General features: G+C 40.6%; 1 protein-coding gene across 2 annotated transcripts in view; it reads right to left on the bottom strand.

The window, feature by feature from the left end:
- The window catches only part of PCNX2 (pecanex 2), a 158,448-nt gene that overhangs the window by 140,891 nt on the left and 1,266 nt on the right, over window positions 1-16,291 (bottom strand). For both annotated transcript variants that reach the window (XM_084515825.1, XM_084515826.1), the window contains exons 2-5: window positions 11,194-11,399; window positions 9,275-9,392; window positions 7,028-7,064; window positions 4,670-5,959 (exon numbers count right to left, since the gene is read on the bottom strand). In XM_084515825.1, coding sequence (XP_084371951.1) covers window positions 4,670-5,959; window positions 7,028-7,064; window positions 9,275-9,392; window positions 11,194-11,399 — 1,651 coding nt within the window. The remainder of the gene's footprint in view (window positions 1-4,669; window positions 5,960-7,027; window positions 7,065-9,274; window positions 9,393-11,193; window positions 11,400-16,291) is intronic.

Raw genomic sequence — 16,291 nt, 5'->3', positions numbered from 1 at the left:
GCTCCTGTAAGTACCCAGCATGAAACCATAACCGTCTGAGTTGTGAAATATCCTATTCATATCTGTGGAGCATGTATCATAAAAGCCAACAGAAGACACTTTAATTGCCATTCCCAACCCTTTCTTCACTCCTTCTGCTTCAGCAGTAACATCTAGCTTACTCACGATCCAAATGTGCCTACTATGCTACAACTACATTAAAATAGAAAAGCAATATTAAAGCCAGTCACCCTCTAATAGGAACAGTGCCCAGTGAACCTGATGCAGTCCAGAAATTGCTATAAAGTTTCACCACAGGCACTGAAGAAGCACATGGGATTATCTATCCATTAATCAGGATTACCATGTTAATCCTGAAGCAGTAGGAAAAACCAACGGCACTCGCTCTATCTGTTACAGGACAGGGAAACTTAAGCGCTGAAGTGACTTGCTCAAAATAATCACCTAGGCCAGTAACAGAGCAGGGAATAAAACCCCATTTTTGAGGTCTCAGGTAAATAGACTGAACAGTAAACCTAACAATTATGTCAGAATACCAACCTCTGAAACAACCTCATGATTTCTTTACAGGTGCCAGCCCTACCCTTGAGCACAGCAGCACCACTGGCACTTCAAGCCTGAATTTCTTAAATCACAGCCTGCCAAGCCTTACCCATAAGACTGATGGGTGCTTTGATGCATCTTGAGCATCAGATTTAGCAAATCAAGTTCTGCACCCCATCAGTCCCTGCCAAAAAGTGGCATCAAACTCCACGTGGTTCCTGCACGCAGCTGCTCTGCCGGGAAGCTCTCCTGCCCCTCCCAGGGCAGCAGCTAGCTGGGCTAGTGGCTCTACACACAAGATCCTTCTCCCCCATGATTATATGTTGTAGCTTTCTTTCTTACATGTGGGGGAAAAAAAAAAAATGAGGAGTCTAAAAATATCGACCTAAGTATGTTTCAGCTTTTTATAGGAGCAGGGTAATTGCTTCAGATCCAGAACTTGCTCAAGGTTGTGGTTTGTGCGCTGCCCAGGATGATGAGTGCCTTTTCTAAAAAGAGCCTGCAAAACATCCAAATTCAGGCCACGCAGTCCTGGTTTAGGTTCTTCTGTGCGGGTCCCCACCACTCCCACGGCCAGCTTTGCTCCCCAGGTGATAACATTAGCTGTCCTAGAGTGCGAGTCACCTGTGTCAGCAGGGACAGCACATACACGAGTCCTTGTCCTGCACAGATCAGATGTACAGCTCCTCTTCCTCAGCTCCAGGCATGGCAGAGGAACTCGAAGCAACCCAGCAAACCTGGCTTTCCTTATGCATCTCAAAGTATAAAGAAAATTTGCAGTTGCCCTTCCACAGGCTTTCATTACGCTGGTGGTGAAAGTCTGGTTCAGAACTGAAAGGACACAGGCCCAAAAGCCATTTTTAGCAAGTGTCAGTGGTACTTTCTCACGATCTAGAAGAGACGGGGTGGCAACAGAACAGCTTTTTAGAGACAGCTTTTTTTCATCCTGTATTTTAACATGTTAAATCTGGCATCCCTGCTAGTGTTAAGTAAGGCTTTTATTTTCTTGTACTGCATTTTACTGAGCTGGTACTGGCACAGGCTGCCCAGAGAAGCTGTGGATGCCCCCTCCGTGGAGGTGTTCATGGCCAGGTTGGATGGGACCAGGTTATATGGACCTGGGCAACCTGATCTAGCGGAAGGTGTCCAGGCCCGTGGCAGGGGGGCTGGAACTAGATGGTCTTTAAGGTCCCTTCCAGCCCAAATTGTTCGGTGATTCTAAGGTTTTAAGGGCTTGTTGGGTGAAGATGATGCATCTTCTGCTTTCACACAGTTCACAAGTGTGTTGAGGGAGCAGACAGTGAACAAAGAACCATCTATGACATTTGCTCACTTTCAAGACTGTTGCAATTAGCACATTTCCCTGCCTTTTCCAAATTATGCAAAACGTCAGCTTTCTTACACACAGCCCTGAACACACAACTTTCCAGGAATTCGCCAAGTTTCTCACATTTCCTAATGAACACCTTTGTGCGGTGCATTTCATGATCGCTTGGACCAGGCATCTATTATTAGCTTTTGCCAATTAAGTGGTTTGCAAGGTCAAAAGAACAAAGAAACAAAAAGACAAACAAGCTCTTCCCTCAAAACAAGTGGTGCATAGCTTGTCTTGCTCTATATTCCTTCCCCTCCATTTTTCTGAACAACCACTTTAATGTGGGAATAATGTTTATTCAAATTTACTCTAAAATGCTATTTTGTTAAAAAACATTCGTAATTGCAAGGCTGTAAACAAATTAGAGGCTTTCTCAGTCCTAAAATCAAGTCTTACTGTGGGGAAGCTGCCAGCAATGACAGTAATTTATTTTAGCAAAGAGCTCATTCTGACTAGGCTCGAAAATAAAGCCTTCTTGCCCGTAAAAGTAACTGCCTTTGAACTACCTCTCGCTAGCTTGAAACAAACAAACAAAAAAATCAGCTTGAAACTCTTTTTTCCCACAGCACGAACACAAGGTCTGGGAGACACCGTGCAGTGGTAGAAGCCGCTGCTTGCCCCCATCCCACTCCCACCTGAGACATGAGCAGGGCAGCTTAACCATGCATTTATGATGCTCAGCTCCACTGGCTTCCAAACACGTGGACTTACAGAAACAGGAAAGTAGGGGATTCCGTTTTGGTCACTTCAGGTATCAGATTGGTTTGAGGGAAGGTCTTGAATCCTCATTCAAGAGGATATAGAATAGCTATTCTATACATGTATCCATAGATATTAAGAAGTACTTAGTTTGCCAGATCGAAAGCCTAATAACTATACACACATTAATAAAGTTTTTTTGTGTGTGTGTGTGTGTGTGTGTCACCAGGGAATTTATGGATTATCTGATTTATTCTGATCAGCCATTGTTCCTTCCTTTATGAAGGCAGTCATGTTATCTGAAGGTGTTTGTCTGAAAGCCATTTTTAAATTAGCTGCACTTTTTGTTTTAAGCTTACCTCTGAAATATTACCATGTGGCTTTTCCCCCACGTTGTGGGGAGGCAATGATTTCAGGTGAGTTAAAGACAGTGGAAAAGCAACAGTGTGGAATGCTAGGAAGAACGGAGGGAAAGATGAGAAAGATGAGAAATATGAAACAGAATAAGGAGGTGGCACAGTAGGGAAGTCAAGCACCTATGCTGAAAAGGGATAAATAGTGGATGGGAAATATAAAAGTGGAAGGAGAAATAAGCGTAGGGGGAAACCGTGATAAGGGTCTAATGCTTTTTATAGGACAGAGAAGAGAAAAAAGTTAGGAAAAGTGAAGTGAAGGCTAAAGGCAACCGACAGGAAACGATGCACTGAGAAGAAATATCTACCATTTTTAAGCTAAAAATGTGAATTTCATATTTGCCTTCATGAAGCTTACAACTTTGAAATCACTTGTACATTTTCCATGTAATGAGAGGCTTCTTGGGGGAAGAGGCAGGGAAATTCAGGCTGCTGAGGGCCAGTCTAGGGAAGAGATGTCATTCTGAAACGGGGGAGAGGAGATGCTCTGCTGAGCACCACTAAGTTAGTCAAATTCAATGCAAAGCAGGCATTTAGATTGCCTCCTCTTAGGCTATCTTAGAACAACCTGTTACAGGATCTAAGGTGAACAGAACATTCTGGAGAAGGGGAGAATACAGGTTGTCTTATTTGACTTTAGCCCAGATCTTCTAAACCAGGGAACTACAGATCACTTGGCAAGTACCTCCAGACTCCACACAGCTCCACTGCACCTCATCTCACACACTCACAAAACAGGCTCGCTAGGTTTGTCTGCACAGCAGTTGAAGATGTTACAAATACTGTTCCTTCAAAACAGAAAGGGGTCACAGATTTAGGTGTCAGCAATGAAAATGTTGGTTAGAAACACTTACTTCTTTATCAGAACTATAAATCGGATTGCGTATATGTTTTTAAATGAGTTGATTTTGTTTAAAGAAATTAAAACCTTTTAATTAAGTGGACAAGTTGGATGAGAAGAAACCATTTTTCATCAAAATACTGCAAAGTTCCAATGACCCCACCCCTCCAACTTTCCTCCTTAAAACCTGAATATATTAGTTTTAAGCAACCAAAAATCAGAACTCTTACCTACTGAGAACAAATACACGTATTTTTTTGTTTGTATGTTTGTTTTGTTTTTAATTAGAAACCAACCCACAACTGTAGAGGAAGTTCAGGAACACACGTGCACGTGTGTTAATTAGATAGAAGTTGAACTACCACCAGTGACACTTCCAGTTTCTACAAACCCACAGATCACTAGTAACATGCACCAGGTAAGACGGGCAAAGGCAGCTGTAATGCTGTAGCTACGCACAATTTAAGAACTCTTTCTGGTATGCCTGCAATCGAGGCCTGCCACATGCAAGCTATTCTAGCATGGAACACTAGATCCATACTGGACACCTGCTGAGGTTAGCATTAGCTTTTTCAAAAGGAATCTTTAAGAAAATTAAGTATTCAAGAAATTGCAGCTGGCACTACCACACTTTCACTAAACAACCTTATCCCACCAAGCCCAGCCCTTCCCTGACCCTATTAACAAAACCAGTTTTCCTCTGCATTCACTGTACTGCAAATCTCAGGCAATGTTGCTATAAATAATGTAACTAGTTGCAATTGCCTTATTCCAAGGGTTGTAAATCATGCACCATACCTCCAACAAGCACATTTTCTTTTGTAGTCTCTGTTTTGACAGTGGATTGATTAGATGCCTTCATCTTTGAGGTATTAATGGATTCCAGGAGGGAGACAAACTCCAGAAAGTTAGATTCATTGGGCACCTGTCCTTCTTTAGCTTCTAAATCAGATTTAGAAGTTGGTAAGGTCTTCTCTTTCTCAGATACCTCCATGAAATTCTTACTCAAAAGCACATCTGTCCCACTGTCTACGCTCAGCACCCGCATGTGCCTCTTTTCATGAGCAGTTCTACAGGACTGCGGATCTAGGTTCTGCGGCTCTTCTTTAGGATTTAAATCCACTTTCTGGATGTTTTCCGAAGCATTCTTCTGATTTGGATCTGAACAAGTGTTAGTTTCCAAAGGACTATTTGCTGGATTGCTGTGTTCCTTCACTGCATCACCAGATTCATAGCCAGAACAATGGTTGGACGACAGATCTGCCTTTAAAATTTCTGGTGTTCTATCACTTTCACTAACTTCTGGATAGGCATTACCTTTACTGTCATCAGACAAATCAAAAGTTATAACAGGAATTCTGAGCTGTTCATTAGTTTGTTGACTTTGCCAATCTGCAGTAACTATACCAGACTCGAGGGCTGAGCTCGTTCTGTCAGTCCCCAGACCCTTTAGATGGACAGAGCCTGCTAGGTCGCTGAGGGTGGTGGTTGGCGTGCTGCTCATCGTGATGACAATTTTAATGGGCTCACACAGTTGGTCTCCGGGAAGAGAGTTGTCAACAACTGCAACAGCAGTCTCACTGTCTGAGCAATCAAGGTCCTCATTGGTATTACCAGCATTGCAAGAACTTTCCACGTGCTCAGGATCTTTGGTTGTAAAGGCACTGCACTGTGGGCAGTTACTGCTAAAGCTCGCCTGCAGCGAGCCATCTAGCAATTTCTCTCTTTTGTGACTTCTAGGATTACTCAAGTGCTCTGAAATAATTGAATTTTCACTGTCCCACGGCTCCAAAGATACTCCAGTCCTTAAAATATCACCTTGCGATGAAGAAACATTGGAGAAATTTTTAGCTACATCTCTCTCCACAAGAATACCTCCTGATCCATGCTCTCCATATGAGTGTCCATTCTCTCCTTTTTCGTTTATTTCATTCCCAGAAAGTGTTTCCATAGCAGCTGGTTTTGTTGCTATTGCTGATGCAGTAGAACCTGAAGCAGAAGCTGTAGAAACAGGTAATGTATCTGCTTTGACATAGGGTGAGGTAGATGAAACTGTTGGTACAGCCTGGTCTTCTAGTACCATAACCCCTAATAAAGACATAACAGAAGTTCGGTCTCACAAAAAAAGGACAACTATCTATTATCAAGGTCCATTCTTTAGCTAGGAAAAACTGCTCCAGAGCAGAGCAAATGGAAGCACAGGTGGCACAGCTGATTACAGCAGTTCTTAAGCAAGGATCCTTTTGGTTAGCTGCATGTGCAATACTATGAAAGCAAATACAGTAATATTGATAGTGCTTTATATGAGAATAAATGTCAGAATGTCAGACCAAATGAGCCCTTTTTTTGTGATGACAAAGATGAATTAGTTTTATGAATAGTTGTGGGCATATTATAAGTTGTACTAGTAGGATTGTGTTTGAAGATTAAAATAGGGCTCATGTGGAAAAATTGCTGTTCTACTCTATACCCAGAATCCTTTCAGATCAGAACAGGTGTAGCAGCATGTCTATTTTATTTAAATAATCAAATTAGCTCAAGAAACAGCTAATATCAAAAATAAATACTTTACACAGAATTATCCCCACTTAGTGAGAGAAGAAAGTATAAGCCAGCATGGCTGAATTTTATTGTAATACTTCAGGCAGTTCTTAAACAGTTCCATAGGATATGGTGATCAACCTAAACCAAAAGGAGATAAACTGAAATATACTGAGACGTCTCAAGCACTGGAACTGCAGGCAAAGCAAGGCGTACTGGAATCTACCCTACTGAGCTAAAGGTCAACAACTGCAAAGGTATACAGTCAGAAGATGTATGAGGGCTTTAAGATGTAACCTGAATATTGGCTTCCTCTTTTAATACTTCCCAGAGGCACAGAGCTCCCCAAGAACGTGTGAAGAAGGCTCTTTCACTTCCCCATGTCAAAAGTGGGGAAGTTATCTGTGCGCTCATGAAAAGGCTGTGGTCCTAACAGCCCAACTGAGAGCTGAGAGAGTTTATTCTGCTAGAATTCGCTTGAGATTTTGTCTTCTTGAGTTTTTCCACTCAGCTCCTGACATGAGGCATGATAGAACCCGTTGTGGGGACTTGTGTGCCAAGCAACAATTAAACAAAGGTTTAAAGGGGTTTATAAAGCCTTCAAGATACATGTACCTTTGAGATCTTCAATAGTTTCCCGTGTTGGCAGCTCCTAAAAATAAAAAAAAACACACAAAGTTAGTATGGCTACATGTTAAGTTCTGCTGAAAAAAAGCAATAAAACAATGATGCAATGTAACAAATCAATGCAACAGTTATCTAATCAAAGGTTACTTACAGCACTGGTATTACTGCTAAACATCACTGAAATCTGGATGCATACCTTACACAAAATGCAAAGGGTGGGTGAGGGAGATGGTTATAGAATAGCCATGCTCCAAACTGCATCATTGCAATTGTGTGCATGATGTTTGGGGAAAAAGAAAATCTAAGATCTTTAAAAAACTTTTTTTTTTTTGCAGTGCCTACTCTAGATTTTTTTAATTGTTAAGGAATAGAATGCATTCACCTGTTCCTCTTTTCATTTTACTGTTTTGAAAACATGTAGCTGAAAAACTTTGATCTCCATCAATTTTTCAATGAAAAACTAGAGGAGAGAGCCATTTAATTACCCTACAATCATTCAGATTGCAAGGAAGCTGTGGAGGTCATTTAGTCCAAACCCTTTCCCCCATACATACACACACTCAAAGCAGGTACATTTAGAGCAAGTTGCTTGGGGCCACCTCCAGCAGAGCTTTGAATATCTCCATGAATGGAGATTTCACAACCTCTCTGGACTTGTTCCAGTATTTGACCACACTCTCGGTAAATAAATAAATAAATAACATCTTTACATTCAATTGTTGTTTGTCCATTGTCTCTTATTCTATCTCAGCACACTGCTGAGAAGAGTGCTCAATCTTCTCTATATTCTTCCATTAGCAAGCTGAAGAGAACAGAAAGCTCTTCTTTTAGCTTTACATGGATTTTGGCCTTTAGGATAAAAACATCTAAAACAGGAAAAAATCTGCCTGTCCTCATTCATCATGCACCTTGCTCCTCAGCCATCTTGGTAGCCTCTGATGCGTTCTCATCAGCAGGTCAATGTCTGTTTTGCACAGCAAAGCCCCAGACTAGACAATACTCCAGAGAAACACTTTGGGATTAAAATTCAACAGCCTAAATGGAGAACTAGATAAAAGTCATTGGGAAAAAATAACATGGATTTCTTCAGGCTAACATACACCAAACCCAAGAAAAAACAGCTGTTATCTCCCAAAAATCTCATGGGGGTATCCTGTAGGCAAGAAAAGGTTTGACTAGTTGAGTAGATCCAACCTACATGTTTGGAAATGGGAGACTCAGACAAGATCCCCAGAAGAAATGGGTTTGCAGACTGGACAAATACCAGAATACTGGGGACTAGGACAGAAACAAGGTAGAAAATAGCTCATAAAAGAAAAACCGTTAATGTTTCTAAACCAAACAGATGCTACAGAAAGGTAAAAACACTCTAGGGAAATGAGAGAGTTTTGATTCAAACCAGGATTTGAATAGTTTGCTATAACTAGGGACACAGAGGGAAAAAAAAAGGAAGACAGAATGAAGTATCAAATAGCTACTTATTCAGAGATTGCTAACCATCCTCTGTACTGACTGAGGCAGAAGTCCTGTAGGAAAAAATAGCATGGGATCACATAATTAAAGATTTTATCACAGTGTACGTGGGGAGTAGCTTAAGATCACACAGTGTTCATTCTGTTTCTTAATTTTTGAATACTTCCTTTTTCAGACTTCAAGGATATCTCATTTTTTTCCTTTAATAACAAGATCTACAAATATCACATTCATTATTTCATACACTAATTGATTTAGAAGCATGGACAATGGCTTGGAATACATGCATTTTTAAACTCACATAGACATCCCCTAGATTAAAATCTGTTTTTATGCTTTGTTTAAATACTGAAGGTACATGCTGAATGTTTATTGTATAAGCATAAGTTTAGTTAAACAAAAACAAGTTATTAATACTCCAGGAGCAGATTCGTTCTGAGGTTACGAGAGACCGCTCTGATTGCATTAGCTTCTCCCTTCTCTCAAAGCAGTCATGAAAACTAGTTGCTCTTAGCAAGATTTTCAAAGGTTTCTAATGACTTACAGAATTATCTATAGCAGATATGCCTTTGTAAACCCGAACTTTTAGGACAAAGCCAAGGCTGGCCAACAGCAGTGGTTATACACAGTATATTCATGGAAGTACCCTTCCAATTCAGGGCAGATGTGCTTCAAGCAGTCAGCACCTGACCATAAAAAAGTCTATGTGGTAAGCTGCGTAATGCACAGAGTGAAAACTTGAGTACAGAGAAGCGTACTAACCATTGGTCCAGATGAGTTCTGCAAGTGGAGATCCTGTACCCTTGAACTCTCATGAGTTGTTGGGGTAGAGTCATTCTGGTTGATCTCGCCAACTACACCATTATCCCTAGTGTTATTGCTGAAAAAGGGGAAAAGGAACCAAATGTTTATAACCACAGAAGATCACCCTAAGTTTTGAGAAGCTAAGGAATAACAATGGAATAGGAAGGAACAGCACAATGTGATGAAGTGCCAGTATATTTTTCCCCCTCCAGTTTAAAAGTACAAGGCTGAAAAACACTGTGATCTATTTTGCCTCTTCTCCCTCTCCAAGAGAGCTTGCTAAATAAATAAATCACTCAATGTAGAATGTTCATGGTGCCTTCACAAGTAGTAGGACATTGCTATGAGAAATATAATGACATCTCTCCAAACTCCCTATGTGCATACAGTGTCATTCAGCCTGCCTGCTAAATGCACAGACTTATTGGCACAAAAGGCTACTTTTTTTTAATTATTTTTTTTATTAAATGTACAATTCCTTGCTACTCCTTTTGTAATTCCTGATTTTTACATCTTTTTACTGTACCCTTGAATACATACTGTTTTATCTGTCTACTTATTTACAATCCCCCATAAAACAACTGTTTGAAATGCAATGCATACTGTGCATTAACATAACCATCAGATGACAAAATAAAGATGTTCCTCTCATCTTAAGCAAGAGAAATATATGCTACAGGCAACTTGTTAATCATTTTCTTGGTGGATGTATTCAGCTATTCATTACTCTTTTCACACATTTTCTATTAGATTTTCCATGGATGTAAGCAAGTATTTTTGACCAAGACCTACTAACAAGAACAACTAAGTTCTCTTTCTCTGGTATAATGCAACAAAAATTTAGTTGGAAAAGAAAATCACCACTATGACAAAATGTCAAAAAGTGTTTTTTGTTATTCCAATTTTAGTTTTAAGACCCTACAGCTACCCATAAGCTACAAAATTATTTCCCTGGGGTCTCAGTTCAGTTACCTTCCCCAGAATTTTTTTTTTTTGTAGCTAGCTGGCTTCAAAAACTTGTTCAACCAACCTGCCTGCTACCAAGGCCTGTTTTAAAACTTCTGTCATCCAGCTAGTCAAAATTAAGTCATTTATCTTCTGATCAAGAGATAGATAACATACGGCTGTGCCTGTGACCTCCTATAAGGAACACCTTATGTGACTTAACATGCAGGTTTCAAGGGATGCTACCTCTAATTTGTAACCAAAACAATGGCAGGATAATGAAAGTTTACATTTATTTCATTAGCCAATGAAAAGGAAAACACACAGGGAGGTTCTGTTTAAATTTGAGCCAACATAGAACACATGAGCCTCCTAAATTACTGTATCAGACACCCGTAAACAGGGAACAGCTTTGCGGGCTGGTGAGAACTAAACAGAAACAGAGCCTGAAAGGCATCCTTCAACTATATCAAAACCTCTGTATGGTTATTTACTCATAAGAAGCATTTCTCAGAAGAGTCTTTGTGCAGGCAGACTTCGACACTCCCAGCAACGTCACTGCTAGGAGCGTGCCACAGACGTGTATACATGTATGTAAAGACACAAAAGAACAGCAGCACAGAGGTACAAGAACAAATCCTCTAATACATAGCTCGCACAGAGCAGCAGCAGAGCTTTCAGTAGCAACTGTAAACACACCAAAAACAAAACAAAAAGTTCATTTACACAGAGCTCTCAGTTGAAGTTCTGTAGCTGTAACACAGTGGCTGGAGCCACTGAGAATTCAAGCACTAAGCAGGTTTTTAAGTGACATTCCTCACAAAACCATAAGGAGTTTTCTTGCAGTCAGCAGGCATTTCTGCTATGCAGAACCATAGTACAAACCTACCAGTTTTACAAAGTGTATCATTAATGTACAACGAAAACCTTACCTACGATTTGAGGGCTGAACTGTGTTTCCTTTTGGGACCTCTGCATCTTTACATTGCCTTCCATTTTTTCTTGAGATCTGCTGTTGAATTACTTCTCCTTTATCAAACATCAGATGCAGACGGTAACTGACCACCTTAATTACTGTGAAGAACACCGTCACTGAGCTGCAGTATGCGAAAGCCGTAACAGCATTTGCTGGAAAAGCCTACAGAAAGGAATAATAAAGACATCATCATAACAGTTTACTTTAAGAAGATGCTACTAGAATCTTTAAAGTCATTTTCAAAATCTTTAGTTCTTGTTATGTTTTTTGTACCCCTACTGAGTGTTGCAGACACAAGAAGTACTGCATCTCCATGCAGCAGACGTGAATTCTGCTCACCAAGAAGTTCTAAAGATTTGTACAAATTCCAAATCATACTAGAAGGTTTATTCTTCTTTTGATTAGCTACGAGTAGTATTATTTTCTGAACAGAATCACTAAAAGCATACAATTAACAAACATTGTTCAAACACTCTTACAATACTCCATTCCCAGGATAATGCAGCCTTTCCTGAACTTACAGAAATGCAGGCATAATGAAACGTTAATTACTCACAAATGGGGACCCCCTTTTGAAAAAAATCTGTCATCTTACCCTGCTTCGAAGCTACGATTTGGAAGTAAAATGCTGTAGTTTCGTCTGCTTTTTCCAACACTTCACAGCATGTCTCCTATTATCTTTACTTCTGAAGAATTTTAAATAATTAATCAGAACTAGTCATCACAAATGAATAAAATGCATCTGTAACGGCAGCCTCTTTGATTTTTATTTTTATTTTTGAAGTTCATAATTGTTAATTCGCAGCTGTCTGATCTGTGCCTGTTGATCCATGATGGGCACCCTCTCTCTTAGTCATTACAGTGAATTATAGTTCAACTACAGACATTGGTGCTGCACTGACATGACGTACTAACAGCACTTTCCTATGTAAATACTTCCTTACCGTAAAGAGAAAGTCACAGCAATAGATACTTGCAGTTACATTTGAAGGGCCAAAGCCTTCATCATTGTACTCATGAAACACCCTTACATATTGTTTTAATCCAGCTGCACTCGCACAGCATGTTTCATCTCCTTTCTCTCTTTTTTTTTTTTTTTTCCAGAGCATTATTATATCTCTGCACAATTTGTCATGGAGACTAAAAAGAAGATTTCCAATGCTCAGGGCATGCTAAAAGTTTATTGAAATGAATTTTTAAGAATGATCCTCACTCTGTGCCCTAAATCTATCATTTTTAAGTACCACCTTTGCAGATCAAGGAGTCTTTGGATGCAAAAAGAATTTCAGATTCAGAAATGAATTGCACTACCCCCACATAGTTGGGGAAGGCAAGGGAACAAGGCACGCTTAATTCATCTCTAGAACATGTCACTGCATTTATCCTGACCTTGAAATGAGTATATTGAATCATTTCTGTGTTATCGTAAGCAAGGATAGCTACTCTTCTGCCACTTTTGGCTTAGCAAGACTTCCTACCTTCAAAATACACGAGGGAAAGTTTTCAGGCAAGTCCTTTTTAGGACTATTCTGATTCACATACAAAGAGTCTATTGGATAGAAGCAGAGAAGCTACCTAGCAGGTAGGTGTTACGAACGATACCTAATAAGAAAGACACGACTTTCTACAAGTTGAGGCTTAGTCTGCTAAGAATGCTTCATGGCACTGTGTGTACACCAAAACAAAGCATACCCTTCAGTCATTTACTGAATCTGGGCCAGAAAGAGGATCCGTTTGCAAGCCAGAGTTCTCAAGGTAGAAGGTTTGGCGGATAAGGTTCAGGAATTTGAATCTTATGACTAATGTATGACTAACGTATTTGCAAAATACAAGTTAAAAATCGCTTGGTTCCACAAAGAATGTCATCCAATTACCTGTAACTATTTGTTTCAAAGAGATGTGTTCACTTTCCAGGAAATCTCTTCAACTATACGCTAAAAAAGCGTGGACTAAAAAACTCATTCTTAAATAACATCACAGAATGAGTCACTAGAAAAGAAGTGCTTCGTAGGTGACACTTATAAAGCTTAATAAATATGATATAACTTCAAGCAGACACAACAAAAATCAACTTCCAATAACACAATCTATGCTTGTACAGAGGGCGCTACAGGAGAGAAACCACCAGAGGCTCCCAGGTTTCTGAGGGAAGGAGAGGAGTGCTTTGGGCTAATGGTAAGTGCCACGTGTCCACGTCCCTGCCTCATGAGCAGACCCCCCAGCCACACATTCTGTGCCTCCACCTGTGCTCCCCCTTGCAGGTCCACCCAACATACAGTGCTTCCCACAGAGCCCGCAACTCAAAACCCATGCACATACATAGATGTAAATACGGCCAGCAGATCCTTAATATTCTGGATCTTGGCACAAGCTAAGTACTACAAACTGGCAGCTTGCTCCCAGCCCACGTGGGGAGTCAGGAGAAAGATGAAGGTGGGAATGGAAAGCTCTGGGTTTTTGGAATCAGGCCTCTTGCATAAGGTAGAGGTGTCAGGAGTGTGCTTGGTGTTCCCAGGTACAGCTATGTGAAAGCTACCAGAATGAGCTAAGGAGGAATTAAATTATAGTCCACTGAGGAATTACATGATAGATTTGCTTCTGATGTACTATAGTTATAATTAGCCTCATTTCCTATGGAAACGAGGTTTTATAATCATACCATGTGGCTGTGTATTCATCATCTCTCTCCACCCTCTCTGCTGAATGACTTCTCAGTTCTTTGGGTACTTTCACCTAACTGCAAGAGACGACAGCCCCACCGGGAGCAGGCCCCAGCAGCACACCTCCCCTCCCGTGCTTGCGACAGGAACACGCATGGCTCTTTTGCCCTTTGAATGTTGCCCCCATGACAGGAAAAGCTTCAGCTGAGCTGACATCTTATTAGAAGCTAGAAAAATATACCAAAAATACAAATTAATCAAAAAGCAATCTTATGGCATCCCACGGGTTTCTGTGGAAGCTGTAGCTTTTTTTTCCCCTCTTGTGCAATTAAATATTCCACTATAACATGCTTTTCTGTTTTCCAACAGTTCCCCAAACCAGAACATTGTGTGGCCATGGGCAACAATACAGGTTCACGTGTTCAGAATGTGACCTTACTATTGCAAATGCAACAGGACTGTCCTGCCCATACAGGCAGGACACTTGCCGGGGACTTCTGCCTGCCCAGAGATCACTCCCAGAGGAATGGCCAACTTCTCGGTGCGTCTGCTAACGTTATCTGGGTAGCACAAAGGTAGAGGTGACTGAGGTATTTCCTAAGTTAAAGGCATGTAACCTTTGAACAAATTACCACACCTTGTAAATCGGATGGAATATTTTAGAGTTGGTTAGACCCAGATGTAACCCACCTGGTGCATCTAAAGGTACACGGTGCTGCACCTGGGACTCGGCGTGCCACAGAACTGAAACAAGTCAGCTGCCAAACAAATGTGCAGTCAGCCACTACAGTCACACTTGCTGAAGAAAGAGTGGGAGATAATAGTATTGGAGCCAAAGATAAATATTTTGATGTTCCTTTAGCTGAATTAATAACTAAGGTACGTCCATAATGCAGTATAGAGCATGGAAAAACAGGTAGCACATCAAAGCCCAGGGGTGTAAACTCAGATTTCAGTGTGCATTCTACCTCACAGTAAATAGGGTAGGAACGGTGTAGCTTAGCTCTCTGTCCTAGAGGCACACACTTCCTTACTTTTATGGAGAGACAAAGAGATAAAGTAGGGACTGAGAGCAGCCAACCCACTGCAACTTTTATCACAGTTTACCTCTGAGTAATTTGTTTACATGCCCACACCCTTATACTGCCATGTTCTATGTATCCTATCATGGCATGATTTGAAGACCTAATGCATAAGAAGTCACAGCCCTTTAAGTTCAAGAGTTTGCTGTCCAACAAAATGCAGAAGAAACTCTCACCATTTCAGGGACTCGCCAAAATGTGAACTTGCACTGCCTTGCAGCTTGTACAATAGGCTACAGTACAAGCATCCCCAAAGCCATCTCTCTGCTTCAGTGGTGTTGCACTGGGGCTGAATGCAGCCCCGTGGCTTTGTTTAACATGCACCACTTCTTTCCTGCACACGACACCTGGGAACCCTGGGCTATTCGGTGGAATAAGATAACTAATTCATAATCTGCTATGAGGTTTGACACAACATGGTAAAAAGAGATCTCACTAAGATTTTGAAAGTTGATTTTAGCAGCAATGCTGCTCCAAAGAGTTTTCAATATACATTTTTAATTGTATATTTACTACTACAAAGGAAAACCGAAAAAGAAGAGGGAGAGATGGAAACAGAGATCTGCATTTTCAGGGATGGGGAAGTCCATACTGGAACAATTAGAACCAAAGTAAGCTATGCTGACGGTGCTAGAGAATGAAATCCTCCATCCACACAACAGAAACAACTTGATACTATAAGCTCCCTGATGCTACTGTCAGCATATCTCACCCGAGCCAGTGTGAAAAACCTAAAAGGAGACGGATGAATTTTGCCAGTTCATTCAAATCAAACCATTCCAGAGAGACTTTCTGACTTTGACAAAGGCATGATTGAGTCAATCCAATTCAAAGGAAAATTTTTAGTACTAGTACTCTATTTTGTTCTGACTTTGCCATTTCAAGAGATATCTGTGACTGCTTAAGCTGAATCCAAAACTACTAATGGTAAGCATGTAACAAAAATACCACCCCAAACACTGTCAAACATTATAAATAAAATTCCCCAAAGAAAACCTTTAATTAAATGGCAGGTTCAGTTTTTTAAGTGGCAAGAATATGTGGCTTGCACAAAGTTTACAAAGCCCAACCACTTAAAAGCAGGAAAGCAAATACTTGAGGACATCATTACTTGAGCAGGCAGCATAATAAATGCGTTATTCTTATCAAGGATAAAGAACTCCCATTGCGATACATTAGCTCAAGAACATAAGTCCTGCATTTAACCGGATGATTCATCACAAAGTTGGCCAGTTTGCAGAAAAAGCAAGTCCATCAGGATAGACAATGATGAAACCCAGGAGAGAGAAAGTGAGAAGTTCAGTAGATAAGT

Source organism: Aythya ferina (genome assembly GCF_964211825.1).
Source record: "Aythya ferina genome assembly, chromosome: 3".
Classification (NCBI taxonomy): Eukaryota; Metazoa; Chordata; class Aves; order Anseriformes; family Anatidae; genus Aythya; species Aythya ferina.
The sequence above is the reverse complement of the archived record's forward strand: the minus strand, read 5'-3'. Positions and strand labels throughout refer to the sequence as shown.